This window comes from Crocodylus siamensis, chromosome 2 (genome assembly GCF_052110815.1).
Source record: "Crocodylus siamensis isolate JL-2025a chromosome 2, ASM5211081v1, whole genome shotgun sequence".
NCBI classification, from domain to species: Eukaryota; Metazoa; Chordata; order Crocodylia; family Crocodylidae; genus Crocodylus; species Crocodylus siamensis.
The window spans coordinates 109,011,099-109,038,698 of NC_143396.1; the positions used below are offsets into that span (position 1 = coordinate 109,011,099).

The 27,600-nt window shown below is 40.8% G+C and overlaps 1 protein-coding gene across 2 annotated transcripts in view; it reads right to left on the reverse strand.

Annotated features, from left to right (window-relative positions):
* Positions 1–7,264: 7,264 nt before the first annotated feature.
* The window catches only part of JADE1 (jade family PHD finger 1), a 59,738-nt gene continuing 39,402 nt past the window's right edge, over positions 7,265–27,600 (reverse strand). For both annotated transcript variants that reach the window (XM_090036556.1, XM_090036557.1), the window contains exons 6-11: positions 26,847–27,058; positions 25,058–25,225; positions 24,094–24,210; positions 19,947–20,477; positions 14,341–14,458; positions 7,265–11,102 (exon numbers count right to left, since the gene is read on the reverse strand). In XM_090036556.1, coding sequence (XP_089892682.1) covers positions 10,201–11,102; positions 14,341–14,458; positions 19,947–20,477; positions 24,094–24,210; positions 25,058–25,225; positions 26,847–27,058 — 2,048 coding nt within the window. In that variant the 3' untranslated portion in view covers positions 7,265–10,200. The remainder of the gene's footprint in view (positions 11,103–14,340; positions 14,459–19,946; positions 20,478–24,093; positions 24,211–25,057; positions 25,226–26,846; positions 27,059–27,600) is intronic.

Consider the following 27,600-nt stretch of genomic DNA (forward strand, 5'->3'; position numbering starts at 1 on the left):
CAGGCAGGCACTCCTGCGGGAAGCTGGCTGTGGGGAAGTGGGGAGGTGTTGGGGAGAGACACGGAGTACCCAGAGCTCACCCAGCAGCACATGGACCCAGAGCAGTGCAGTACTGGCCCTTCAGGGAAGCCACACAGGAAAGCACGGAGACCACTCAGGCCAAAAGCATGCCGCTTCAGGTCCACACGCTGCCAGCCAGGCGGGCACTTGATGTGCAACTTTCCCCAACACCTCCCCACTCCCCCAGCCAGCTTCCCGCAGGAGTGCCTGCCTGGCTGCCAGCAGCATAGAACCCAGAGCAGCGTGCTATTGGCCCTTCAGGGAAGCTGCACATGGAGGCACAGACCCCATTCAGGCCAATACCGCGCCACTCACAGTCCACATGCCGCCAGACGGGCAGGCGCGCCATGTCTTTCCCTAACACCTCCCCACTCCCCTTCAGCCTCCAGCCAGCTTCCCACAACCAGCTTCTCTTCCAGCCAGCTCAGCCCCTAGCCAGCTTCCCCCCAGCCTTGACCTGCACCGCCCAGCCCCCTGCAAGCCCCACTTACCTTACAGGCTTGAGGAAAGAAAGGGAGCCTGAGCCACGCCTTGGGTAACTAAGAGCCTCAAGCCCTGCCTTTATGTCTGCTCCCTCCCCCTCCAGTCATGGTTGGGGGTTTCTTACCCTTTTTGCAATTAGCTCTTGCAGGCTGGAACTCTGCCAGCCTACAGAGCTCTTTGCAAAACCAGGAAATCTGCAGGTTTCTGTTTTTCCTTGGGAAATGGAAAACCTGGATCCCTGGTGATGACAGCTTGACAGTTCTTGTGATGCCGTATCTTTGACTGCTTATCAAGTCCATCAGCTTGTTGTATGCATGTTGGATCGCAGTCTACCGGCCTTCAAACCATATTAGAATCTCCATGAACCAGGTAGCATTTTCCCCCACAAACTTCACTTGAACTTGAATGTCTCCCTGTATCAGGAGATAGTGAAACTTGAGCATGCACTGTGTGCTGGGTGTGATTTCCAGCTCCTCACTCATGAACTGCTGCTAGTACTGCATATGCTCAGCTTGGTAGCAGACCATACTGAACCATGAATTCCACCTTGTGAGCACAGGCTCTGGTGGCAGTGACAGTCGCGTATGACTCCCCACTTTGACCGGCAGCAGACTCCCTGCATCAAACCTTACAAACTGGACAGTGCTTGAAGGCTTTTTTGAAGGACACCAGGATATCCACATTGCATGCACCACCTGTCACTTACTAAAGACAGAATGGGCATTGAAATACATTGGGCAGCATTCTGTGGAGCACATTAGAAAAAGCCTTGCACATGTACATTGTTAGACAGAATCTTGTTAAATTCTAAGCCATAGTTAGTTGCTTTCACTACAGCCTGAGCCACGGAAGAATAATGGACAGGTGTGAGGTAGACCAGCTCTGTTTGAAAAACAGGCAGGTTCCAGTCTGTCCAGCTCCTCAATACAAATAAAATGTGTAGCACAAGTGTTTTCAACTGGGGGTACACATACCCCTGGGGGTATTTTGAAAGGCCCCGGGGGTACACGGCAGTGGAGCAGAAAAGCCACTGGCACTTCCGGTTTTACCAGCAGCACTTCCAGGTTTGCTGCCACATGCCATGCTGGGAGATCCTCCCTCTCCCCGCTCAGGGACCCCCCTCATCGACCAGCTACCAGGGGACCACCCCCTCCCCCCCTCAATCAGCTGCCAGGGGACTCCCTGCTTCTCGACCGGCTGCCAGGGGTACCCCAACCAAAAAAGATTGAAAACCCGTAGTGTAGCACATAGTTATTCTGAGGGGCAGTGGCTTCATCAGCCACAATGGAGAAGGATTCATACACAGTCAATGCAAACATTGTGGACTGTACACGTGAAGTAATCACTGCAGGGAGATAGTCTTGCCAAAGCTTGTTTGCACACGAAAAACTGCCAGCATGTGGCATGTTTTGGTTCAAGTAGTCCCTTAACTTTGGGTGATCAAGTTTCTCTAGCCAGATGTTTGCCACCACAAAAGCCTCCATGAGGGAAAATCAAATGCCACCTCTTGCCTTGCCAAGCTGCTTTCTGTGGTCCTTTTAAAGAGCAAGGAGACAGTCACTTGTTTCTTGCTCTGACCTTGAACCTCTGCAGCAGTCTTTCACTTCAGGTGCACCTCGGACTCTAAGTGTCAATCTATACTGGTGTCAACTATCCAGGTTGTAGCCATATTGATCTAAAGGAAAAAGCAATCTGGGATCATGGTAGAGGTATTATCTTTTATTAGACCAACAAGATTTTTGCAAAAAAAAAAATCTTTAATTGCAAGCTTTTGGGCACAAACACCCTTAATCAGGCATTGGAGAAAAGATTGTAGAAGTTCTCCTGGGTAGAAATGAAAGTTCGTATTTCATAGGAATTCACAGAGAAGTCAATAGCTGGAAAATTCCTCTGGGCAGGCAGGTCTTAGCTATTAAGGAGTCTCTCGCCTCTCTTGTGAGGCTCTGTAATGATGCAAATTAGCTTGAACAAAGGCAGGAGCAGGATCTCAGGTTTCAGGTTATCATAGTTGCTTCCTCGAGAAAATATGAGGATTTCATTTTTAAAAATTGGCTAAAATTTGATATCTTCCATGTGTCAGGTATCCAGGTTGTAGCTGTATTGGTCTAGAGGAAAAAGCAATCTGGGCTCATGGTAGAGGTGATATCTTTTATTAGACCAACAAGATTTTCACAAAAAATCCTATGAAATACGAAAAAATATGAAATAATCCTATGAAATATGAGCTTTCGTTTCTTCCAGAACTTCTACAATCTTTTCTCCAATGCCTGATGAAGGGCGTTTGTGCCCGAAAGCTTGCAATTAAAGATTTTTTTTTTTTTTTTTTGCAAAAATCTTGTTGGTCTAATAAAAGATATCACCTCTACTATGAGCCCAGATTGACCTATACTTGGTGTTCCTCAGTACATCCAAAGTCACTTCGCAGGACCAATGTTTTTGTCAGGAGAACAGTCTGCCTCCATCTGTATATAAGATCTCTGCAGGATACTGGCTTGCACAGTCCAGAGCCGAAACATATTTGGCCCTCTTGGAGGATTTTGTTCATCCATGATCAATCTTCCTCAGGTCACAGCATGCTGCAGCAGCACGCCTCTGGCTGCTTAAAAGACGGTGCCAAAATCCTCTTGCTTCCCTGACTGGCACCTGTACTGACCCTACATCACAGGCTCAGCCTGATTTGCTCCTTTTCTCCCTTTCCCCCCATCCAATGCTTCAAGACTGCAGGGCTTCCTGCCCTTTTCTCAGCTTGTCAGTAAGTTGTTTTTTTCCTGCAGCAGAGCCTGCTATTTTTCACAGAAAACACCTGATTTCAATAAGTTTCTATTTATGCTTAACAAGAATCAAACTTCAGATCTTCCCCAGACCAATTTGTTGCCATTGCAGAGAAATCAAAGAATGCAGCAGTGTCAGAGAATAACTGGATCTCTGACTGCATCAAGGTATGCTGGGACTAAAAAGTGAACACCAGACCTCAGGCCATAACTTTGTCCCTCTCTAGAATTTCTCCATTCCAGGTATCTGTAGGACTTCTACCTGGAGCTCTGTTTACACATTCACAAAACCTGTGCTGCTCCTGAAGCTTCCAGATTAGACTCTACATTTTGGAAAGTGATCCTGCAGTCAACTATTTCCTTTTGATTCCAAGCTTCAGCATCTATTTAGACTGGATGCTGATTTGAGACACCCGCAGTAAAATGTACGTATGGACAAATCACTTGGAAAAAAAAGTTATTTACTTAATCGGAATTCTTCCAGACCTGTTGTCCATGTGCATGATGCATCCTGCCCTCCATCTCTCTTCCTCCGAGCCCCCAAACATCCTGGGATTGTGTTACTGAAAGACGAGTGAGAAGTTGGAGGTATGCTCCAACCTTTATGCCTCCAGCATAGAACCTGAGAGGGAAAGGGCATGGTACTGGCTAGGGCCTGAAGTCACAAACCTTAAGTGCAGGAGGTGCATCTGCACCCACCATGGCACGTGCATGTGCTTTACACATAGCTACTTATCAGGAGGTGAATTCCATTGTGATATAGCATGCATGTATATTTGGAAATAACGAATTATACTTAATAGATGATGAATTAGCCAAAGCATTCTGCATGTAAACCAATAGGACCCTGGCAGATACTTGGTGCATGACTAACAACACCACAGTGATGAGTTATCCCACTGACTAATAAACTGGATTTCACTATATGTGAATATAAACTATTTTGCCAAATATAGATTAAAAAACATTTTTTCCTGGAACTTTATCATCTGCAATAGTTTAATATGCTCTAAACTGAAAGATTATTACAATGCATACACACAGGCAAGTAGAGTTAAGGAGGCACAATGTTAAGTACCCACCATAATTGCTGTTATGTAAAGCAAACAGCTGTCTTTGCTGAGGAGCTTAGTCTATTAATATTGCAGACTTCATATTAATTTAATAATAATAAATAATTTATATCAATATGCATGCTGGTATAGTATTAGGAGATGGATTTTCTTCATATTTGGCCTTGGAATTTTTTTTATAGCAACTGCAAGTTGGTAAATCATTTTTCACCACAGAGATTACATGGTTCACCTAGCTGCTGTGCATATGTCCCTGACACAGGTATTGTGTTGCCATGAGGCTTTGAACAATGGACAATAGCCACTGTCTTCCCCACTGGAGAAGCAGAAGAATGTTTCTACACACAGCATGATGCCACTGTCTCAGCCTGCTGTTGGATTAGATTGGTGAACTAATGAATAGATTACTACCTAAACAATTAATCTCAAACCCAACCCTAGCAAAACTCAAATCTGTGCTTTTCATCTGATATGAAACCTGGATATGGAACAACACTTGAATGTCACCTGGGGGGGGCCGGTGTGGAACTTCAGAAACACTTGGTTTACTAAGGGGTAACATTGGACTGTACACTTGGTTACAAAAAGCACATATTAAATACCAAAGCCAATCCACATGAAACAATATTATGTGTAAGCTTGCAGATTCCAAGTAGGGAGCACATCCATCCACCCTACACACTACTGCCTTAGCACTTTTGTTTCAGTGTGGCTGAATATGCCTGCATGACTTCAGGATGGTAAGTCACAGTAAATATATCAACACCAACTCAAATGATGCATGCAGAATTATAACAGGCTGCCTAAAACCCACCCCTGTTCCCTGCCTATACACTGTATCTCAGGAGGAAAGTAGCAGGTGACGTTGAGCAGCAAGTACAAGAATCAGATAACTGCCATCTACTATATGGATATCAACCAATGCACTGTCATTTCTCATTGAGAAATAGCCTTTTTTTGTCCTCTACCATACCATTGACCACATCACCAGAATCAGTCAGAACTACCCTCTGGCAAAATGAATGGGAGAAATTAGGTGACAAAGCTACTAAATGCAGCTGGCAAGGAATTACCCCCAGTGAGGAGTTAGCATTTAGTTCCAATTACAAATGGCATACTTGGCAGAGCCTGAATGAATTCAAAGCGAGTCTTGGCAACTTTCTCATGAAATCATGGGGCCTCTACACAACCAACCAACGTTTTTGTCAGAAGCAAACCATGGATCATCACCTGAAATGCCCTGTAGCTCCACAATGCACCCCACAAGATTTGGCAATACAAACACCAGAAGCAGTGGCCTGTGCAGAATATTGGGAACAGACCATTTAGAAAGGGTAAATTGGATGCACAACAAAGACCACTAATGAATCCACCACTGAGAGGTCCACAGATACATGCCATTTCAAATACAGCAGCTTCCATAGATGCTATAGATTATAAAAATATAGGCCCTCTCCTTAATTTACATTTATCACTACGTTATTACTGCCTTCTACAGGCTTCATTCAAAACTTTTTAATCAAATTTCTGTGAAGACTTATACTTGCCCTGCACATGTGTAATAAGAGGATAAAAATTTAGAGCAATGATTCTCAACTGAGGCACCTTGGGGTGCTGTGACGTTGAGGGTGCCATAAAATATTAGCATTGTTAGCTGTGGAAATACCTATACATGGTTCACTAGATTAAACCCAGACATTTCAAATAGAAATCCATGGTTTCAAAGATACTCTGACCTGTTGTGGTGTTTCTGTGGTCTCTGCAACAGAAAAATTGCTCTACTCTTTTCCCATAGTCAAAAAACAAGAGAAGCTAAAAGCCAGCCTTTTCTGAGGGTGCCTCAGATCTAACGAGGGGTACTCTGAGTCTTAATGAAGAGTCTAATAAAGTTAAGAACCATTGATTCAGAGCCATATTTTATCCCATATATTATGAGGAATCTGTTTCTAAGTGTGACCCTACTTAGGTCCATGGCAAACTGTTAATGAATTTCCTTATGTGACACCCTTTCATTTTAGCCCTATAGGTAAGTTGCAATAAGTAGCAAGAAGGACCATGCACCCACCTTTAGCTTTAAACAGCTGTCAAGGACTGAAGCAATAGGATTGCATTACAATGTCTATTAAATGGTAGAGGATCCAGGCCTTAGAGTTCAAAGTGCACTTTTGATAGTTCTGACTAAAAACAACTGTATTTGTCTACCAGTCACAGCTGCTTACAGTACAGCACAGTCTCTGCTGCTGAGCAGATGCTCATGAGTGTTTCCCTTGATTTCAATGAAAATATTCGTTTAAGTAACTGCAAACCAATAAGTGAATCACAGTCTCTTACCTGAAGGACTCAAATATTTCATTAGTGCTGGTACTGCAGAACCAATCTAAGAATGATCTTGCATCTTGATCCTGTGTCCTTATCAGCTGCCTGTGAGTTGTTGGACTGCTATTAATGTTCTGAGTGAAAAGAAACATTGGGCAAGCACTGAGGTAATATTATAGTTCTGCCATGATGGACATGTACACTACATAGAAACAATTCATAGACACTACACAGTATTTGTGCGTACTAAACGTTTTAGTGAACATAATAAACCAGTGAGTCCAACTTGGTAGCTGCTGGTCCCAAAAGCCCCAATTCTGCAAATGCACTTTTAAAGCACGCAAGTCATCAGAATGAAGCAAATGGGATTACCTGAAGCTAACCACAGGATTACCTCAAATTAACCACCTTCAGGAGCCATGGGGTGCATGAAGCTAACCACGGGAATATCACTTGGAAGATCAGGACACTCATTACTTTTAATCTTGAAAGACGTTCAGATATGATAATGACGACCAAACCAGAATAGGTAAGTGCAGATTTCAAAACGCTGCAAGTGTATTGCAAAATGTACAGCATTTATTCACATACAGACAAAAAGGCACAATTCTACTAAATATTTTAACAAAAAATACAGCTGTCTTCAACTAGGTTTTTATAAATACTTCAAAAAAGGGGGAAAATAAATACAGGATTGGGCCATGTAATATAAAATAGTCATCTCTACATATACTTTTTAATTTCTGATTCTATCTGTTTCTCTTCATGCACCTTTTTATTTTAGCTGAATGGACACCAAAGCTAGGCACATAGTGAAAAATCCTCTGTACAAGGTTTTACAAATGTAATGACATTTTTTTTCAAATTTTTAAAATAATTAATATTTGTACACATGACACGTATAACCCTTCATTTAGATTTGTGTTTATAACCTAACAAATGGCATTCCAGGCAACTTTACAAAAGTTTAACTAGCCTACATTTTGACGTAAAACACCAATTATTATCAAACAGATTTCTTGGTCAATCTGCACAAGGAAAGGTAAAGCTTAAAAAAAATATTAGCAAATGTTCCATACCAATAAAACACAAGGGATGGGTCTGAGTTGTCACTGCTGTACTTATGACTCCTTTCCTGCTGAGCACTAAGCATGGCATGAAACTTATACTTCTGTTCATACAGCAATTATCTTACCTTATAGCATTTTGCAATTAGGGGGATGGGAAAAAGCGCTTTTTTTGTTTTGTTTTGTTTTGTTTTTGGTTCAGCATATCTTGGAACATTAGAAAGCTTATTAACCTAAATGTGTGGGGAGCAAAACAGATAAGGCATTTTTTTTTTCTGCACAATGGTAGCATTCAAAATAGTGCAAATGAATTGGGTACCTCTTTCAAAATGGTGTGAGGTTAAATGTTTACTTAGAATCAAATTTACTTTATTCTTTCTATGGCTTGACAAACAATTCCCTACATCACAAGCTCTTTACAGTAACTAACTTAGCCCTCATCTGGAAATGGTGCTATACTTGAAAGTGAAATCAACGGTGGAAATCAACTTCCCTCTTTTCCTTATGACCAGGAAAAAGGCTATGCTTTTTAATCAAATAAACTCTTATGATTTTTACTCACCCCGAGATTGAATACGTGTGTGACTTAGGTTCACTGTTACCTATCTGATATATGCAACGGTGAGTTAATCCACCCAAAATGAAGAGAATAATCTGGTTTCTCAGAAGCAGCAAGTTTTAACAAAATACACCTCTCCACCATACCAACATCTCCCCTTCCCAGGACTATCCTATTGTCAAAAAGTTAAGACTTACTTTAGCTTTAAAAAGTAAAAGGGGTAATAGGGATAAATTCTGTTGATGTGTTTAATTATTTGATACTTGCATAGCAAGACAGGACATCAATCCTTTTTGTGTCGAATCTTCTGGAAGACTTGAACTTAATGGCAGAGTTCTAATATTTCTTTATTTAAAATATCAAAATTCTTCCCCACCTAAGTGGAAAGAGGTGAACACTAAAATGCATTATGTAAAGGAATACTGATAGCAATAGGTTGGGAGGAAAATGGGTGTTCTTCCATATGCCCATATTTCTGTAACACATTGCTGCTGCTTAAAAACTTTCTTTTATCTTGTTCATGCCTGACTTGCATCTATATGGAATTCCAAAAATCACAGGCTCCTATAACTAACCATTGTTATAATACATATGCACTCTACTCAGTGCAAGAACAAAACAGTCTCTTCAAGAACTGTTAATGTTATTATTGCTGATAGCTTACTCACTAGTTATTGCCATTTGCAACTATTCTTTTAAAAAAAGGTACATAATCAGAACGTGAGCTCCCTCTTCCATCAAATCTAATCCAGAATAGAATGAAATTATTTTATTTTCTTGGTTGAATGTAAAGAGCTAATCACAAATGTATTGCCTTTTCATTTTATTATATTTAAAAATATATATTCCTATGTCCATTTTTAAAGTAACCTTTAGTGTCAGAAGCCTGGATTTCCCAATACAAACCATTAGTGCATAATTGGTTCTTTGGGAAATCCTGCTGACTAGTGCCTTAAAATTATCATTCCCACTTGAATTGTCATCATTTCAGGACACGTGATTAACGCTAAAGCTGCTTTGTGGATCGTTCCACAAGGTACATGAGGCCATAAACCTGTCCCTCTTCTCAGAACCGGATAAACTACTTTCAAGATGAAATCAGAACTGAAAGAGAAACTACACCCTGTCAGAAAAGCTTGGAAGTTTTCTCCAGGCTCAATCTGAGTTTTCTCATACTGTTACGTTGCATCAGCAGGCAGCTACAGCTCTCAACTGTCCCTTCGTTCTTCTCCAGTACTCATGGTTAAAACTGACTACTTGCTGCGTGTACTTACATATGAACTCACTGGAGTTTTGGAAGGCTCAGAGCTGCCATATACACCCAATACAACAAAAACATTCTGCAAACAAATAGGATTTAAAGACTTATCACAGTCCAAGAAAAGTGACTATTTGTAATGGGTTTAGCAGTGCAGGATGGTTAAATAACCATATATGATTTAGGACACACTAGTTAAATTAAAAGCTTGTGCTTTTTTGGGAGGCAGGGAAGAGAAACAAAATCTTATCAGTGCTGTTCAGCTAAATAGGGACAGATGGAAACTACCCCCTTCCAAAGTGTTTAGTGAAATCTTTTAGTGTTTCATCACAGGCTCTATTTTAGTAGTGACGTCGTTTTCTCTGCTTCCTCAAGAAAATTACAAATAAGGTTCAAATTTCTCACAGAAATGGATGTGGAGAAGGAGACAAGACCAGTTTTAAGTGCATGTAAACAAATGTATACAGCTCAGGAATAACAGGTTATCAAATCGTCAGTCTGCAGTCATCTCTAAGAATTCCCCCTTCGTCCTCACACCAATAAATAATGTGGAGTTGGCTTGCAGGCAGTGACTCTACTGACCATGATGCTGACAATGTTTCTTACTGTCCAGTCAGGAAGCCAGGATGCTTCTCCTAATAATGTCTGTCCTCCTGCTGATAGTGCTGTTTGGACTAAGTCTTTGCTGTCTGCACTTTTTCTCAGCCACTTCAGTTTCTGAGTCACTCATTTCAGCATCGGGGACATACCCATCATTCTCGCTGTCCGTCTTTAGTTTGGTTTTCGCCCTGTCCTTAGGCGAAACTCTGCCCATGCCCAAGTACGGATAGTTAGAGTTCTGGCGGCAGGTCTCCTCCTGGATCTCTCCCTGCTGTTGTCTCTCCCCCTTCTTTGGAATTCGGAATCCGCCCCAGTTTTTCACCGGGCTCGTGGGCGTAGTAGGCACTTTAACTACAGTCTGGTTATAGTTTATTTTGATGAGGGATCCATTGCATTTAGGCACTATATCCCTCCGCGGGCCGGGTGCAGACCTACCACTGGCGTGGTTCACAGACCGTTTGTTTTCTGTCTGTCTCTGAGACAGTTCCGTGAGTCTCAGCGGCTTGTGGTTGTGTTTCGAAGGCTTTTCCTTCAGTTCCTCCTTTAGTACCTCGCAATGGGAACGATTGTCTCTTCTTTTCCTGTGGTCTGGCATAACTATCCCATTTTTCTGTTGTGCTGATACAATTCGTGCTTCTGTAAAGGTCTTTTCAAAATTTAAAAAGCTACCTGGATTGGAAACACCTTCCCTTTGGCTGGGGTGCTTGAGCAGGGATTTGCTGTCACTCCCAGAGCTATTCCTTATTCGGTCTCTCTTACGTGACTTTTTCAATGACTGACTCAGAGAAGTGCCCATTCGCTTCCTGAAGAAAGCAGAGTGCCATTTCAAATCTTCTATCTTGGGAGCATCGGGACCCAAAGGTGGACTGTTGAACAAAACCATGTTTTCCACTCGGGAGGAGGAGGAAGGCACACCTAAAATGACACAAAAATTATTTCAATTTAACCAAAACAAGTTATTACTCTCTGATAAACTTTGAGTTTGACATCCTTTATATCCTCTTGACTTTTACCCTTCCTGAGACTTATTCTGCAGTCTGACCAGAATTTGGTTCCAAAATCTACACAATGTGGCATGGTATATTCAGTATTTTTGTTCAACATACAGTAAGTATACCAATCAAGCTTCAGTAATCCTTCTATCTTCTATCGTTCTAATTCTAGTCGGTTGCAATTTCCACACTATCCACAAACACATGAACTAAGACAGGGGTGGGGTCAACCTGCAGCACAGGTGCCACAAGTGACGTGGGGAGCCTCTATGTGTGGCACACAGCAGATCAGGGAGGAGACAGGCAGCACAGCAGCATATGGCAGGGAGCAGAAAGCAGAGTAGCTTTTGGGCAGGGGAAGGGATGGTACTGGCACTGGGGGAGGTGCCAGGTTAATCTGTGGCATGCCTGCCAAAAAGGTTGGTCTCTGTTGAACTAAGATATTAAATTCCTTAGGAAAAAACCTAGATGGGGAAAAAAACTAACAAGAATTTATGTTTTATTGTCCCAATTGATTATGACAGTACAATCTCTTCATCTGACTAATGCCTAACTCCTTTAACAATAATAGAATTCACCTTTTCAATGCAATTTTTTTTCTGGCATGAGAAGGGACAATGGTCAGTGAGGCATAAGTGAATAGGAATAGCTGTGATTTTTAAAAATCACTTTGTGGCACTTTTCTTCATGCCACTTCAGACCACTCTGTGGCTTACAGACTAATTCAGTTCCAGGCTATACCTATGAACTACATTAGAAGTAACGGGAACTTGCCTTTCCCTTGGCAACTCACAGCAGCATCCTTAGGTCCAACTCCCAAGTCCCTTCTAATGATATTTTACAAAGAGTTTAACAGGGAAGAGAAAAGGTTTCTGACAAGCTAGTGCAGGGTACTGGAATGCAATTTTCCTCTTACTACAGATATAAAATGTCAAGTTATAAAAAATATGAATACAAATCCATACAGAACGTTGTTACACTAACAAAACATGATATGCACGGAGCTAGAATTTTACTTTTGCAATCTAAGCCAAAGAATTTGGGAAATAATCCATAATCACTAAAGGGTAAACAACAAATAAAATTAAATGAAAATCTGTTTAAGAACTGTGGTGAGTTTTTTTGAACACATAGCTCATTTTCTTCTTAACTTCTTTAAAGGGACCTCATCCACTTGAAATCTACTCAATTTAAAGAAATAGGAATTTAAAGCATATGAAGTATTACATCCATGGCTGTGTCCATACTGACTTTATTTGCTGTTTTGGCAGCATATTTTCTTTGTGTTTTTTTTAATGTTTTCTCTCCCCTGTTGTAAAAAAGACCAACATAAACACATCAGAATAAACTGCCTGTGCAGGGAAACAATGGGTCTGATGATGAAGAAAGCAATGTTGAAGGGACTAAATAAAAAACTAGATAAAATTAAGTCCCTGGGTTACAATGATTTAGTCCAACTTTTCTCAACCATTTTCACCCCACCGCACACTTACCTAAATAAAAAAGCACTGCGGTATAGCGGATGCAGAGTGGGGGGTGGGGGGAAGAGAGGTGGTGCCACGCAACCAGCCAGACACCGACCGGGTGGGTGGAGGGGTGGGGTGCTGCACAGCCAGCCGGACACTGACGGGGAGGGGTGGCGCACAACCAGTCAGATGGCATTTTGGGCTGCAGCCACGCCTCCCTGCCTGGCTAGAGCCACACTCCCCATCTGTCTGTGTTCTCAGCAGCAGCAAGCAGGGGGGTGGCTCCATTCCAAAACCAGCGGCACACCTGGACGTGCCTGACAGCACACAAGTGTGCCATGGCACACCAGTCAGGAAATGCTGATTTAGTCATATGGTTTCAGAGAAGATCATGGATTTCAGCATTAACAGCAATAGTACATCGTTTTTAAATACTCCTAAACCAATGAGCTTCACACTTGACACTTGTAGATCCAAAGAAGAGATTCTCCTTGTCAACTGAGTCCTTGACCTTTTTTTGACAGATGCGCCTATACCAGTGTAGGATATAATGACACCTGTGCACTACATCATGGGCCAAGGCCAAACAGCTGTTATTAGTAATAAGTATTTGTAGTGCCAAGGCATCTACCAAACTCGTTTGGACTTCACTGTGTTTGGGCACTATACTGATATAATGAGTAATAGTCCCTACCATTAAGCATGGAAAACATATTCATCATACCAATTTCAAAGAATTAGGAAGTAAGGTAAGGAGGAACAATTTTTCATCCCATTCTTTGCTTAGAGCCATACCATCCCTCATAGCTGATTAGTCCAGGCCCACTTCGTTATCTGTGTCTACAGCAATTCTAATGTGACCGTCTTTAAGAGTGTTGCCACCTGAATTTACATTTGAAGTTTTAGAACAGGGGCATCAAACTCACCCATGCCCTGGGCTGGAACAGGACCCTAGGACTCCTTATAAGCTGTATCCACAGGGCAAACTGCAACTATAGCAACAGCAGGACAAGTGGCAGCTGCAGTGGGGCTAGCAACTGAGGCAGCAGAGGAAAGAGCTGCAGGTCAAGCAGCTGCTTGTCACAGCATTTGTGGTGTAAGAAGCCACAAGGCATCAGGAGACTGGAGGCAAAGATAATTCAAACCAGGAGAAGAACCCAAGATCCATTATATTGTAAAGCAGGGGTGTTAAATATTTGGCTCATGGGCCAGATTGCCTGTGGAGCTGCTCCACCTTGCCTTTGGGCTACTGGCAGGCTAGAATATGTAGCATTTGTGGTGTAAGAAGCCACAAGGCAAGCAGGAGTGTGTTGGCACAGCCCTTGCTCACCTCCCTGCCACCAACAGTCATGTCCAATGGGGTCTGGGATTCAGCAGCAGTCTCGCCTCTGCCAATGCCACCCCTACATATTCTAGCCTGCCAGTAGCCCAAAGGCAAGGTGGAGCAGCTCCACAGGCAATCTGGCCCATGAGCCAAATATTTAACACCCCTGCTTTACAATATAATGGATCTTGGGTTCTTCTCCTGGTTTGAATTATCTTTGCCTCCAGTCTCCTGATACAAAGGGGACTGCATAAGAATGTAAGACAAATAAACCATTTCTCACTGCACTTCAGATTAGGCATTATATTCTGATTAAATCATTTGATGACTGTGCTCATTATTCTGTGCTAAGATGTAACAGTGAAACATACCTGAAACTCTTTCATGCTCCACAAGCTTTGCGTAGAAATTGAATATCTGTTCTTGCACTTTGCAAACAGACCTTTTAATCTTTTCCCTTCGGGTCACCATGTAAGTCAGATTACGAACCTAGAAAACACAAAATCATGCTATCATTGAGTTTTATAAAAGCTAAATTGTTATGTTATTCACATGAGTTGCAAGTAAAAAGAAATAATAATTAGTAAAATCCCATTAAAAAAAGTTAAAGAGAACCAACCTGTGCATGCACAGGGATTTATTGTAAACACAAGATTGTTAACATTCTAACTATTTTTAATCAAACTTTTTAGATTCACAGTGTTAATAAACTTGGGTAAAGCCTAGCTGTCACAAAGGTACTTGGAAGCTTCAGACATGAATCCGTAGACCCAATCACTGGTAGAGTAATTTGTCAAAAACTTGGCAGGACTGTGAAAAGCCCACAATAAGGTAATAGCGTAGCTATAAATACTCACATAATATATACAAAAAGCGAGAGAGACTGGAAATTCTCAGAAAAACCCAACTATAAATTGCTCCAAGCTGGCCTGAAGGATCAGAATGCAGGAACCAATTTGCTCCTTGTTCCCTGAGCCAGCAAGCTGTAGAGGCATTGTGTCGCTCAAGTGACCTCCCTAATGTTCAGGGAAGCACTGAAACATGCCTGCATAGAGGAAGGACATCAACATTAGGTCCTTGATGTTGTGGGGTACAAATAAAGTGAAAAGTGAGGGTTTGTTGAGGACCTTCCCTCCAAACTCCTCTACTCAATTATTAAAATAAACTTGCAAATGATGCTTTATGGCTTGCAGGACCAAAATTTGGAGAACTAAGGTACTATATGTTGTCTTTCATGAGTCTTCCACATGGGTCAATAGTAAATGCATTAGATTTGTGTATGCTACCCCATGACAGATGTAGCACAAATATAAATATGATTCATCACAGATTTGGAAGGGACCTTCAGGAGTCATCTAAGTCCAAACCCCTGCACAGATACACAGGTTCCCTCTTCCCAAACTATTCCAGGCAGATGATACCTATGCAGCTCTTCTTAAAAACCTCCAAAGAAGATTCCAGAAATGCCCAAAGCAGCTTGTTCCCCTACCATTCGGTTTTTAGTCAGAAAGATTTTCCTGAGAATTTATCTAAATCTGCTCTGCTGTAAATTTAAATTTGCTTTGGTAGTTCATGTCCTGCCCTCTATGGCAAAAAAAATCCATCTTATTTCAGACAGCCTTCATGTCTCCCCTTCTCTCCAAACTAAACACACCTGAATCTTTCAACCTTTCTTTATATAACTTCGCCGCTGGCTTCTAGATTCTCTCCAGTTTCTCTACATCCATCTTATTATGCCCAAAACTGGACACAATTATTTCAGATAAAATCCAACCCACACTGAATGAAGTAGCACTGTCAAGTCCCATCTCTTACCTACATTAGCTGTTATGCACCCAAAACCATATTTACTTTTTTCTGTGACATTATCACATTGCTCACGCAGATTGAGCTTTTGATACACCATAACCCTCAGATCTTTCCCGGCAGTTTTACTTTCCCTTATTCTCTATTTGTTTTACATTCCAATGGGCAACTTTTTAAACTGGTCTTTGTTGAACTGCATTTTGCTCCCCACAGTTCTGTTCCACAATGTATCAAGGTTCTTTGACTCTTAACCCTGCTCGCAAAAGAGTTGGCAACTCCTTCCAATTCTGTGTTACCTGCTAATCTGACAGGCATACCACCCACTGTTGCATCCAAATGATTAGTAAAAGCATGTCTGAAGTATTAACAAGAACAGAACCCTGTGAAACCTCACTCAAGGCCTCCTGCCTATCCAAACCTGTCTGATATATTGACAGGTATTCTGTTTGCAGTTATTCATGCAGTTGTGCGTCCACGCATACTGGCAATCCTATCTAGCTCGCATTCCTCCACTCAAGAAAATGTTGTGTAACTGTGTAATAAACTCTACTGAAATAAAGGTATATTCTGTTAAAACTCATTCCACTCATTCAGTGTTACTCACTGGTTTGGTATGATTTGTTCGTAACAAATCCAGGCTAACTTCTTGTGATCACCTCTTCCTCTTCCAAGATTTTACAAACTGACCGTTTTGTATGAAATTCCATGCGACTGGGAGAAAAGCTCATTAGAAAACAATGTCTCCTATAACAAGGTTAGTTAATTTCCTGCATAATACTACTTTAAAAATGTTTTCTGCTGTTGGGATTTTTTAAGGCACAGATTTGTCATGAACAGGGTTCGTTATAATGAGGTTGTACTGTAAACTGTCTCTAGGAATTTATCAGATATTCACATCAGGCTAACTAGTCTCCAAATCCTTGGGTCCTCCTTTTCTTTCCTTTTAAAAATGGACACAGTATTAGCCTTTCCCCAGTCTACTCAACTTTGCCTCTCATCTAAGCTTTTGCAAACATTGGCAAGATTTCTTCAATTAGTTCTACAATTCGCCTTGGGTTTGTTGACTTAAATTCATTCAAAGTTGTCAAAAGTTCTCTGAAGGCCACTATCTTTATGATTTCCAGCCCTTCCCCTTCCATATTTTTATTAACATTTGCAGATGTCAGTAGTGAAGACTGATGCAAAATAGTCATTGAGCAGTTCTACCTTCTTTCATTAATGACTCACCTTTTCCACTGGGCAGCAAGCTCAAAGCACTCAGTGTCTCTGATTTAGCTTTCTAAATATCTGTAGAACCTGGTCTTTGACGTCTAACATTTTTTATCTTTGCTTTCTCGATTTTGCTCCTACATATTTATGTTAATCCCTTATATTCCTACTAAGAGCAAACCCTACCTTCCATTTCTTGTATACATCTCTTTGGCTTTCTGGCTTACACACTGGCCTTTTACAGTTCTTTCTATCTTTCCGTTGTGTTAAAGTGACTTGTTGGTAAGGCTCCAATTTCTGTCTCAATGGAACAGCCAGCCCTCCTTTTCCATTGTCTATCTGTGGGAGTTTACCTATTATTTTTCCAAGTCAACTGGAATCTGAACTTTTAAAGTCTACTGTCCATTCTCTGCTAGGCTCAGGCCTTTCCTTAGGATAATTAATTCTATGTTTATGATTTCTTCCTCCCACATTTCCAAGCACCACCATATTTGCAAGCAGATCATCCCTACTGGGGATGCTGCAGGGATTAAAATTGTAACCAAATTATTTATTGTTCATCAGCCTCTGTATTGCTTGATTGATTGACTGATTGATTTACAGAAAAACACATTTCTAACTTCACAGAATTTGTTCTTTGTTTCTCTTTATTTTATTCTTATTGATTTGGACCACATGAAAAGTTAGCATCACAGCTGACATCCCAGACACACTGTCCAGCATGTCCTCTTTCTGTACATTCAAATGTATTCTTTTTGAGATGACAAGTTTAACTGATAAAGACAGCTGTGTTGAGGTAGCACACTTAGATTTCTCTGTGGCTTTAGACTCAGTATAACACAACATACCTTTCTAAAAATATCAATATTGTAACAGATGTATATGGCCCATAATGAACTGAAACTGGCTAACTGACTGATCTCCAAATACAATTGTTAACCGAAAATTATCAATACATATGGTTGTTTTGAGTAAGGACTCACAGGAACAAATCATCATCCAATGCCAATCAGAACTTTTATAAGTAATCTATTAGAAAATAAGTATAATCATTTTCTTAGGCCTGTAGCTTTTAAGAAAACGGACATTATAGAAAATCTGGTCTGCTCTCCTGTATAACACAGGTCATAGCATTTTATTCACTCACATAGCAGATAGCAGAAAGATTCAAGCACCAGCAAGTCATCTATAAAGATCTGTCTTCCCTTGGCAAGCTTGGCATAAGTATAAATTTTAATACAACTAAATCAAGGATGTAGATCACAGAACTAGGAAGGTTGACTATTTCCTGGAAAACAGTGACTCTAAAAAAAACAAAAAACAAACAAAAAAAACAACTTGTGGTCCTTCTGGATAATGAGCTGAATATGAACTAATACTGTGATGCTGAAGATAGAAAACTAATATTAAATTTAGGCTGTAAACAGACAGCTCATCTGAGGCAGTCTTAATTGCGTCAAGATTTTGATGCAGCTCAAAACAGTTGAGTGCCACAGCCCTTTACATACACAGCCCTTCCAAGCTGTATTGCTGTTTCTCTGCCAGGAGGTGGCCTGAGAGAGCCCAAAGCTTGTCCATGGAATGAACGGCAATTAAGTTAAAGAGCTGCAATTAACTTACAGACACAAAATGTCCCAGAAAAGTGTTATCATTTTATCCAGCACACTTCACAGCTTTTTGAAGCGAGATAATGGATACGAACATATATAGGAACCCGGCACAAAAAGCTTTTCAGGAGGGTCCGTTTACAGCCTTAGAGGTATAAACAATGGAAGTATCACCTCAAAGTAGCAATATAGTGCTATTACCTCCATGTACATCATCTTCTAGACCACCCGCTTGTATAACGTGCCCTGTTTTGAGGTCCACATGTTTAAAAAAGCTGTTGAGAAACTGGAGAAGGTGCAGTAACAAGACATAAGAAAAACCTGATGTCTAGAGAACTCAGAGGGAGTTTCAAGGACCTCAACTTACTAAGCTCAACAAAGAGAAGGTTAGGAGACTTGCACATGGTCTGTAAGTACTTATATAAATTTAAGATTTCTGATGCTGCACACAACTTTAATTTTGTGGAAAGAAAATACAGCAAGAGCCACTGGCTGACAGTTAAAGCTAGAAAGAAGACAGGAGTTAAAATTAGGTACAAATGTTTTCCAGTAAGAGTAATTAGTCTTTGGAAGCATTTATGAAGGGATGTGGTGGCTACTCCCATGTTTAAATCAAGCCTGAGTATCTTTCTATAAGACACTCTAGTTCAACCACAAGTCAATAGACATGATTCAAAAACTATTTTGTCAGGTTATGTGGCCTGTATTATAACAAGAGGCCAGGCTAGGTGATCCATCCCAGCTTTAAAATCTATAAATCTCTCTACTGACTAATCCAGGAGAAAAACACTGAATTCAAGTCCTTGTTAGGCTAGATGTATTAAGGATAAAATACTGAATCAATGCCCTTAAATTTTAGTAGTCAAAACCCAGTTCTGTAGAATACCATGTGTTTGAATACCAAACATACCCCAGTGAACAGCTAATGTCAGACTGCAAAGACTGTCAATAGAAAAAACAAGCAGCCTCAAGTCAAAGATACAGCAAAAGTTTGTCTGAAAGACATGACACATGAAAAGAGTTAATGGCTTCCAATTTTGAAAATATAATGCTGCCCAAAAGCCACCAGTGTCATCAATAAACAGTGCAACCAGCAATATAACTGTCCAGAAACATCAGGATGCATACTGAATGCCAGGACCTGTTATTTCTGTGGGTGACCTGTTCTGCTCTATTAAATTTCAATGCAGTCCACAGAGTCCTGGTAGCCTGACAATGTAACCCTGGCTTGGGACAAAGTTTAAAGGTCCTATGTGATGGTAAAGACTAAGGATATTTATTACCAGTGAACATATTCATTAGGTTAGGAACTTAACACCGTCCTCCTTGTAAGTGTAGGCACTGCAGTGACTTACCCTTTCCAGGTCCTGCCGGAGATGTGTGAAGAGCTGTAGCCTCCTGAACAGAACATCCTGCTCCCGCTTGGCCAGATTATCCTCTTCATCTTTCTTTGGGGTTATCAAGGGCTTGTTGAAATTTGCTTTTCTCTTGAGCTTCCAGTACTGGTACATAAACTCCACAGACTCCTCGGGCAACCGCAGGACCGTGGCCACTTCCAAGAAGTCAACAAATGTGTAGAATTCATCCTCTAGCTGCTGGAGCTTCTGCTTGCGGACGCTGACCCTGTGGGCCTCCTCCTGGTTTGTCTCAATGCTGTGAAAGGGTTCCAGGCGGGTAGGAGGAGAGCTGTCCAGTATCCCATTCTCATTCTCCTGGCTGGTGCTTTCACTGAAGTTTTCATCCTCTGGTTTCTTGGTGGAGCTGTGCTTGGGGCAGTAGGACTTGAACTTGACTTCATCATTCTCCGCCAGGATGGTCTTCATCTCCAAGCCGCGGTCAAATGCACAGGTGACATGAAAAGCTGTCCGGCAGTTTTTCACTGAACACTATGGAAAAGTTAAAAAAAAATGCATTCATTAGAAATAAAAAGCCACACATCATACAAAAATACCAATGCAGCCAGGACTCTTGGGATCAATGCTGTAGCAAAGCAGCTTTGCTACAGCTTGTAACCTTACTGGATCTTTGCTTCTAAGATGTGTACTTTTTCTCTCTTTTAATTAGGTTTACAATTTAATGCTTTCCATTCAGGCAACAATCAAGTGGCCTAGAGGGACATGAGTGATTAACTCCTCCCAGTTCTATCATGCTATTCAATAACCAAAAAATTCTCACAAGGACTTTCCTTGTGGTGAGTGCAGCTAGTCACTTAAAGCAGTACTGTCAGAAGCAAAATGATCCCCACTTTAGCTGTGCCAGCACTAGAGAGAGAGAGAAAGAGAAACAGAGAGAGAGGGGGAAAAACCCAGTGGCTCTGAGCCAGTCTGATACTTTAATTAAAGTCTCTCCCAGCACCTGGAACTGTGCAATCCAAATGGCAAGAGCTGGGTGGGAGTCTTCTCTTTTATCATCAGCTTACAGTGTCACATTTTAAATTACTAACAATCCCACTACACTGACTATTGCCTTTAGTTCACATGAGGAACAAAACTTAAATTTGCGGCTTTTGTCATTTTCTAAGACTTCTCCCCTGCAGTGAACCCAGCCATCATGGAGTGATGGGCACTAGTTCAACCAATTTAGCACTTCATTTTAACCATAAATAACTTTCTTTAGTGAAGTGCTGTCATGGCCATAACCAGCCATAAACTGAGAATAATATTTAAAAAAATCCCCTATTGATTCACACCCGTGTCCCCAATGAAAAGAAATAAATTAAAAGAGGAAATTAATGTCACTGATATTAACTATGACTGGACGCAACTATACTTAACCCAAGTGATCTAACCTTAAAGAGAAATGCACTGAGCCAGGATATTTATACAGTGCTTTGTAAGGAAGCCAAATATCTTTCTCCTCTGGGTTTTCCTGCTCAGGTTGACTCAGCAGCCAGATGTCACATTAATGTACACTAGAGTTTAAAACTACAGAGGTTTCAGATACATTTTCTTTAATAAAATCAATACATAAAAGAATACAAAAATGGTCAAACCGGCTTTGCCTTTTCCCTTCCTCCAAAGAAATGCTTTGCTGACAAACAGCACCAGCAGCCCAGTTGAATTTAAATTATGCTAAAGAAATAATTTTTGCTGTGGGTTCCAGGTCTCTATCACCTCTGATAATTAGCTTGCAGTGTGGATAATGTTTTATTGAGGAGAGAGGAAACCTTGTCTCATCGGAAGGAAATCTGCTGAACTTGGAAGAAAAAGCAGTCTCGTTTTTCCCAGCTTGCTGCAGCTGCTTTCTGCCCATCCCTATGCACACATCCAGCTGCTCGATTTTTAAATCACTGTGAACATCTCATAACATAAAACATCTCTGGAGAGACTGCCTCACTCCCTCAACTCATCTAGTTGATATTATTACCGATTTTATTATAGCAACTCTGTAAAATACTGTTTCTCCCAGCTGTATAAGTCTAATAGCACAAATGTATGTATTTACAAGCCATCAAAAATTCCTTCATTCACAATCCTCATAATACAAATACCCTACAATATTCCTGGGCAGTGTCACACACAGCTAGGATCAAGAGTATTGCCCCAAATGACGTTTAAAAAATGCCTAAAGTGACAACCATAACCTGCATATTCCCCCCATGTGACTGAATCTTTTTTCAGAAGTGTGTAAAAATAAATACATATTCTGACGATGAAGCTGCAAAATTACCTGAAAATAAGTATCAGGAAGACACACTAGTTTGATCACTCCATTATGTAAAAGCTGCCACGAGGACAACCCTATCTGCAAGAACCTTTTAGTGAAGTTTGTTAAAGTGTTGTGGAGAGATTCCTTTTCTCAGTATGTATGGATTAGTAGGCTAGTATGTATTATTACATTATATTTCACTGGAACTTCTGCTGAACTGCTGTTTTACAACTCTTTCTGGCAACCCCAGTCACATGACTCAACACACAATGGGACAAGGGAAAGGGTGGCACAATCCAGCGATCTGAACAAAGGGCTATAAGCTAGGGATGTTTCTCACCCAATCCCAGCATTAGCACCAATACCCATTCTGGCCTTTGGCAATATGCCACACAACAAGAGTTCAATTTCCTCAGTTTCCTTATTTGTAAAATGGAGATAGTAATGTTTTCCTACCTACATCAAAGGGATTCTGCGATAGCCGATTTGTTAAAGAATATAAAAGGCTTTAAAGATACAAAGCACTATGTAAATGTTAAATTCTACTATTCTGGTACTAGTACTTCTGTGCCCACAATCGACTCAGCTACCCTTACTTTTTCCAGCAAAACAAATACATCACTTGTTTCAGAATGCATCAAACACATCTCTAGCCCTGCTCTCTCAGTAATTTCAGTGGGTCCTGAATCCAAGATGTAAATCCAAGATTTGGATCTAAGTAATGTATACTATGTTAAATTAATCCCAAAGTTAACTCTCATTAAAAATAATAAGATCTATTAGCAACTTGCATTTCAAAGAACTTTATCGATCTGATAACTATAGCCTACAAACAATAAATAACCTGGCTTGTTTCTAAAATGCAAATATTTCCGGACAGATTAAACCAGTGTTTAACAGCACACAGCCACATAGTGCATTTTATAATAAGAAGTGAAGAATCCATATCCTATTGAAAGTTTGGGGGAAACTGAGAAAGTATGCAATGACACAAATTGGATGTTGGCCAAGAATGCAATTTGTTGGTATGAAACAGGATACTGATGTTCGTCCTTTGCTGCTAGATACAGAGTCAAAAGATAAATTCTTTACCGCATGGAGATCTACTTATTTTTAAGTATGTGAAAGCCTCTGGGGTGCGTGAAACGTCTGGGGCCAGGGAATTACAACAGCCACAATCCCTAAGCCTCAGAGGTGCATGGGGTGCCCCCATGGCTGGGAACCCCTCAAGTGGGGAGGGATCATGCATTAGATCCTATTGTGCCTTTAAGTGAATGTGTAAAAGGGCTCTCAAAATAAGAGAGCTAGCGTTTGACACCTCCACAGTGCAGATGTCACTAACTACATAAGGAGGGGCACAGCCACACACAGACGTTTCAGTTGTGCAGGACACAGATAGTACATGCAGCTGGTTATCTAACTTTCCCATGTGCCTTTGACAAGGTGCCTTTACCACAAAGGTGCCTACAGGTGGATTTTTTGGCATCTGTTCAAACATTTTACCCAAGGCAAATTAGTGACTCATGCAAATTAGCAAATAAAGAAACAAATGCCATTTAAAAGGCAAAGAGAACACAGCACAAAATGTTTGGTTTTTTTTCAATAACTTGACAAGTACAGCCATTTCACATTTGGTAGTTGTACTGTGTGAAAATTAGGAACCTTTAGAATTTCAAACTTCACTATCATCTGCTATTAAAACTTTCCTGGGAAATAGAAACCAACATTTTTGGGTGTTAACTATGGGAAGTGCTAATTAATGAAACAGTAAATCAGGGAAATTCTGCAGTTTTGTGTAAACTACATACACACGCACGTATGTGCACATGCACGACACATATGCATATTCCTTACCTGTATGCACGCTCCCATCTTCTCATTGCAGAGGCTGCACACTAATGCCCATCGACTGCTGGGAATATGAGAGATCTTTGTTATGGGCTCCATTTTTTCTGGGCTGCCAATACTCACCTGAAAAAAGGTTTTTGGGGAACAATGAATGTTAAGCAGTAAAAGCAAACCTTTCCATGAGGAATCTCTCACTGCCTGGTGACGAAGCCAAATTCATATGTTCCAGATTCTTCAGTTTACAGAGCAGAAAGTCTAGTTTTTAAACAATTTTTTCACCAATAAAAGTGAAATAGCTATAAAGTGAACTTCATCACCTCAAAATGATTTTAGAGAATGTGGATATAAATGTTAACAACCTTAACTCCTGAAGGCTCCAAGCTGCCTACCACTCTCTTATTCAATTTCTACAGTTCAGTTTACTAGTTAAAACACTACTCACTAAGTTAGCTTTCCTAGCAGTACACCTTTTTTAGGCCTATAAACCATTTGTATTACAGTTGGCCATACTAATGTAATGAATTCTCTCTCATAAATCGTGTACAGTCCTGGCAGACTCAAAGTCCCCTGTGTCTGACTGCAAATAAATATTTCTCTGTTTTATCTTTTGCTCCTGTCTACTGCCTGACAGGAAATACTCTGGGGACATTACAGTCATCACAGCAACGCATATCAGATGGGGTGTGTTGGAGCAGACATGGTTTTCCTCAAGACTGCTCCAGTCCTGAATATGGGGGCTACACATTCACATTAAAGCTGGTTAGAAACCAGCTATAGAATTGTTACACATTTTTAAGCACTAACTTTATAGCTGGTTGGGCCTTTTTATAGATGGGCAGTCACTTGTATCGTGTGATAATTACTTTGCACACGTCACTGGTCTACATTTATTACAGGATTAACCAGTTAATTACTTAACATGCATAACATGTGGCAGGGGCCTAGGTATATCAGGTGAATCAAGACCTACCTCTGGTATCCACAGAGCACAGCTAACATGGACCCACTTAGTTCCACTTCGAGTTGGCTTCATAGCTCCACCTTTCTTGGGACACAGTAAACACTTTGGCTGAACACCAAGCGCGCAGGTCCGGCACAGCCAGCTGCCTTCTGGCACCTTCAGGATTCCATAACATGCCTGCATTCACATTTACACAGAAGGGAAAGGAAAAAGGAGGAAAGGGAACCACAATGAGAACATTATCTTTTTATTAACTGATCTATCTCCAGTCTTTTGCAAGCATCAAGGACTCCATCTAATAATATTAACTTAAATTCATGTAGAACCTTCCACAATTTTATAACATGAATTGAAGAAGACTATATTAAGCAACTCAAACACAGCAGGAGGAGTTCAGACAGACAGCTACATGAGCCATCAGCTATCTAAGCTAGAGCTTGGCCAGGTTGTCTAAGCTGAAAAGTACTAGGAGCACTTCAAAGACCACAAGTGAAAAGACCTTGGATTTTCATCTCACTCAAAAGCCGAGACACTGAAATAAAACGTGTCTCTGCCTGCCCTAAGGCAGATGTTCAATACTTATTCAAAGGGGAGAGTATGGCCTATTAAATAACAAACATTACTTCCTGCAGAAAAATGGCAGTCTCTTAATGCAGGCCTCTGACCAAACCGCTGACACTTCTGACCCTTTGGAGCTTGTAAGATTTGATCTGCTCACATATCAAGGTAGAAAAGCTACAGGCTTATCAAGGGGCCAATTTGCAATTCTCATTTCAGGCCACTCTGCAGGATAAGCAACATTCCACAGCACCGCAGATAAGGGCACATTTCTTTACCACGCATGCAAATGCCTTTATATAACCCTTAACCCAAGCAACAACAACAACAACAAAACCAGAAGAAGAAAAACAAAAAAGGCTGCTCTTTGCTTATCAAACATTACGGCTGCCCAAGCACTAAATGACCAAGCAAACATTCTAAGTCTTGGGAACAGACCCACAGCAATGTCTCTTCCACAATATGAAGCAACCAAAGAACCAGATATATTTTTAAAAATGCATTTATGCCTCTTCCATGTCAAAAGGACTTGTTTAATTTGCACCAGAAGCTGTCACATCATGCTGTTTTGTCCACTTAATGGGTGTCATCAGGTTCCTTATTAAGATAAAGCTATTGTAGGAAACCTGCCTGTTTTCCTACCTGTTGGGTATTTTTCACATTTCCCCTTTTTTATTTATTAATCAAACTACTTAACATTGCAAATATACTGTCCCTTCTCCCCCCACAAAGGAAAGTGGGGGATTTCTTTGCAGTTCATGGCTTTCATATGAAAAGTGAATGGGTAAATTAAAAAAAAGTCATGCATCTCTGCGGAACAAAGCATTTGGGGAAAATTTTTAGAAGTTGTAGGGAGCAGTGTCAGTGAGAAGAAAGCAACCATTTATCCACAGAAAACAATCAGCAGGAGGTTGTCAGATATGCAGCCCCCATACTTTTTTTACATCTTACATCCTCTGGTCGATTGGTTTTCCTGTTACAATTTAGCTCTCAGTATGTGACTGACATATTTAAGCTAACCCAGTCTTTCATTATGGTCTTTCAAAATATTGCCCATATGGAAAATATTTGCCTTTGGCATAATTAATAAAAATTAATGTCACTCTGGGAAGGAATGTGTCCTGTTATCATTGAACTTGTTTTACCAAGAAGAGTTTAGATACATTTCTGCAATAAGGTTCCACTTCCCTCCTACTCCTAGCACAAAAGCTGCCCAGAAAGTTTTGCTCCACGGGCATACCTGGTGTACACAGATATTGCATTTGTCACAAAACACCATTTCATTGCCATCCTCTCCATCTGGGGACTGGCAAACATCACAGACGACATCCTCATCATACTCGATCCCAAGCCCTTCTTCAGTCTCAATAGCATGGTTCATGTTGTCATAGCATCTCTGTTCAAATTCCTCCATGACTCTTTCCATAGTGTACTCATCCAGTTCAGGCATCCCTGGGAAATGAATCCAACACAAGGGATTAATTTTTAATAGCATACAACACCTGCTTCCTCTAATCAGTGGCTCCTCAATTCTTCGGATAATTTCTAACATATAAAATAAACTGTGGTTTTGAGCTCACCACGGTAAATATGGCAAAAAATGTCAAAAACCCTGGAGCTTTAAAGTAATGGAAATGTTCTCACTTAAAAGAACTTTTGAAATTGTAGGGAAAGCTGAGTTTTCACAATTGCTCCTATTTCTCTAGCTTATTGCTCCTGATCTCACTTTTCCTCCTTGTTGTACAACATTATCTAAAAGTGTTTGTTTCAACTTTGCAACATCAACCATATCAGGAAATGTTGACTCTTGAGAGTGATTCTAGGGTCAAAGCACTCACAAACAAGCAAAGAGCATTCTGTCAAAATGATGACAACAGTCAAATACAAAATGTACCATGTGCAACCCAATCAACAACCTGAACCAGACAAAATAGTATTTTATTGGTAGTGGGACATTTTTATGATGCCTGATCCGAACTAGAATCCCTAGCCAA